General features: G+C 40.8%; 1 protein-coding gene across 1 annotated transcript; it reads right to left on the bottom strand.

Annotated features, from left to right (window-relative positions):
* Nucleotides 1-320: 320 nt before the first annotated feature.
* Nucleotides 321-1,454, bottom strand: BDKRB2 (bradykinin receptor B2). Its single transcript, XM_065404526.1, has one exon. The coding sequence runs from the start codon at nt 1,452-1,454 to the stop codon at nt 321-323; it is 1,134 nt and encodes a 377-aa protein (XP_065260598.1).
* Between the last annotated feature and the right edge of the window lie 1,085 nt (nt 1,455-2,539).

Raw genomic sequence — 2,539 nt, forward strand, 5'->3', positions numbered from 1 at the left:
AGAACTATATTCTGATATCAGACACTTATCTTCATTAGCAATATAAATATTTAAAATGATAGTGTGTCAAATATACTTCAGCCATGAATATATAAATATATCATGAAATGTGATTCAGTCATGAAAAATGTTGTCCATTAGCTGGTAGAAGTAGGTGCCTATCATGGAGTTTTGTATTGAGATCGGCTCCCCAAGTTTTCATGCATAATGAATGCAGCCAGTGCACACAATGGGGTGCCATAATCAATGGATATTAAGGACAGTTTACGCACTGATATGTTGAAAGGTTTTCTTGTAACTTTGCAATAAGCAAAACAGTGCTATCGTGCTAATGAAGAAGCAGACTTTTTCTTTGGGCATTCAATCGAAATGGACGTTCTCAGAGTATCCAAAGAATTCTCCATCTGGATGGACTCTGATTTGTTGCATATCCTAGGCAGGCAGCATTTGTAGAGTTCCCTGGATTTCTTTCTGAAATGCTTGCCTACAATGACATACAATACTGGGTTAAGGCAGCTGTTGCTATAAGCACAGTATGTAGCTACCTGGGTCACCAATTCACTGACATCTTTAGTAATGCAGTCAGAAATGATGCCTACCTGAATTAGTATGTCAATGAATGTGGTGATCTGGAAAGGAAGCCAGCAAATGATAAACAGCAAAAGGACAGCAAGGACCAAGATGGTGGCTCTCTTCTCAGTCTGGATTTCTGTGAGTCTTTGTATTTTGTTGTCTCGTAAGGCTTTGATTATTTGAATAGTACAATAGGTAATTACACAGAGTGGGATCAAAAAGCCCACAGTATTCAGCAAAATGTGTGTTGCAATTGTCCAGTGTGTGGATGGATACTGAAGAATGCAGGCTCTGCCCTTGACTTCTTCCACATAACTGACAGACCTGAACACTAGAACAGGAGAACATACGAGCAATGCAGACACCCAGATGATAAGGCAGTTCCATTTGGCACATGTACCTCGTCGCATACGTCCAAGAGACATGGTTTTCACCAGGGCCAGGTAGCGATCGATGCTCACCATCATCAAAAAATAAATGCTAGAATATAAGTTCATGTAAATGATTGCATTGACAACCTTGCAAAGGAAAGTGCCAAAAGGCCACTTAAACTGATTAGCGATATTAATGGCCCAGAAAGGTAAACCGCAAACTAACATCAAGTCGGCAACTGCCAGGTTTGCCAGGTAAATTTCAGCCACCGTGCAGCGACTCTTGTGGAAACACAAAACGCTGAGGACAAAGCCATTCTCTATCACTCCCAGGACAAAAATGACCCAGAGGAACATAGGCTGAAATGTATATAACCAATCCCATGCATCCAAAATAATGCAGGTAGAGCTGCTGCTGTTTTCTGATGTGTTGTGTGAAAAAGACTGATTGATTCCAAGCTTCCAGGTAGTCATACCACTGGAAATATTTTCTGCTGTGATGGAATCCATTTTTTTGCTGGAAAATAAAATGTGAAATAAGATAATTGTATACTGCACATCATTGCTAAAGACATGATAAATAAAGTAAAATCGACTGTTTATACTCCCTAGGAGCATGTCTTTTAACAGAATACAGAATGAGAATTAATTGAATATAGCATGTGGTTTACCCTCTTACAGATACTGCATATCTGCAGAGGCTTTGAGACAGTAACCACAGGAGCATCCCAGGTGGACCTCGTTCAAGTGACTGAAAACAGAAGAGATGAAACAGCGGCAGATGTGTGGGGGGCTGTGGTTTGGGATGACCGAGGCTGGGACAAAATGTTTTTATGGATCATTAATTCTAGCAATATAAACTAGAGCATTTTTGATACCTTGAGCAGGCTGTTGGTTTTCTTCATGGTTTATCTTTTTCTAGTGTTAAGTGTAGTCTCCTATAGGACAGACTGGTATTCTCTCTCTCTTTCTTGATAGTTTTATGGTGTGCAGGTGTTGTGCTTGGGGCATCTCACTTGTTATTTTATATCCTTCCTTGAAAAGTGGTGATTTGGTTTCTACAGGACATGATGATCCTCTCCCCCTCTTTCTTTAATTGTTTTTAGACTACAGTGATGGAATGAATGTTGTCAGCAGCTAAGCACATTTTCAAAAGCAACCACTTAATGTGCAACTGCGATTTTGGACAGGTAAATTTGTGAGTGCAAAACCTGCATCTGCCAGCAAATTGGGTTGCTTGCCTTCTAATGGCTGGATTCACATGCCTATTTTTTGCATCTATAATACCCTGCCTGATCCACAGAGTGTATGAATGTTACAGCCCCAGCAAGAGAGTCCTGCTTTTAGTCTGAAGGACCCTGTTTCAATTCCTGGTCTGATGGCCAAGATGGTGTCTGTCACATAAGTTCGGGCCCGTCCAGGATTTCTGTGGGACAATTTTGATGCCACGTGACAACCTCTTTGAGAATGTGGCCCTGTGTTGTTAATATTGCACAGCTTGGAATGCCTTCATGTTTCAGGGGAAGCACTTCAGAGGCACTAATATCAGTTAGGTGCCTAAATTCTGATGAGTTCAATTGGAAGTTGGGTGTCTA

The sequence above is a fragment of the Emys orbicularis genome, chromosome 4 (assembly GCF_028017835.1).
Source record: "Emys orbicularis isolate rEmyOrb1 chromosome 4, rEmyOrb1.hap1, whole genome shotgun sequence".
Classification (NCBI taxonomy): Eukaryota; Metazoa; Chordata; order Testudines; family Emydidae; genus Emys; species Emys orbicularis.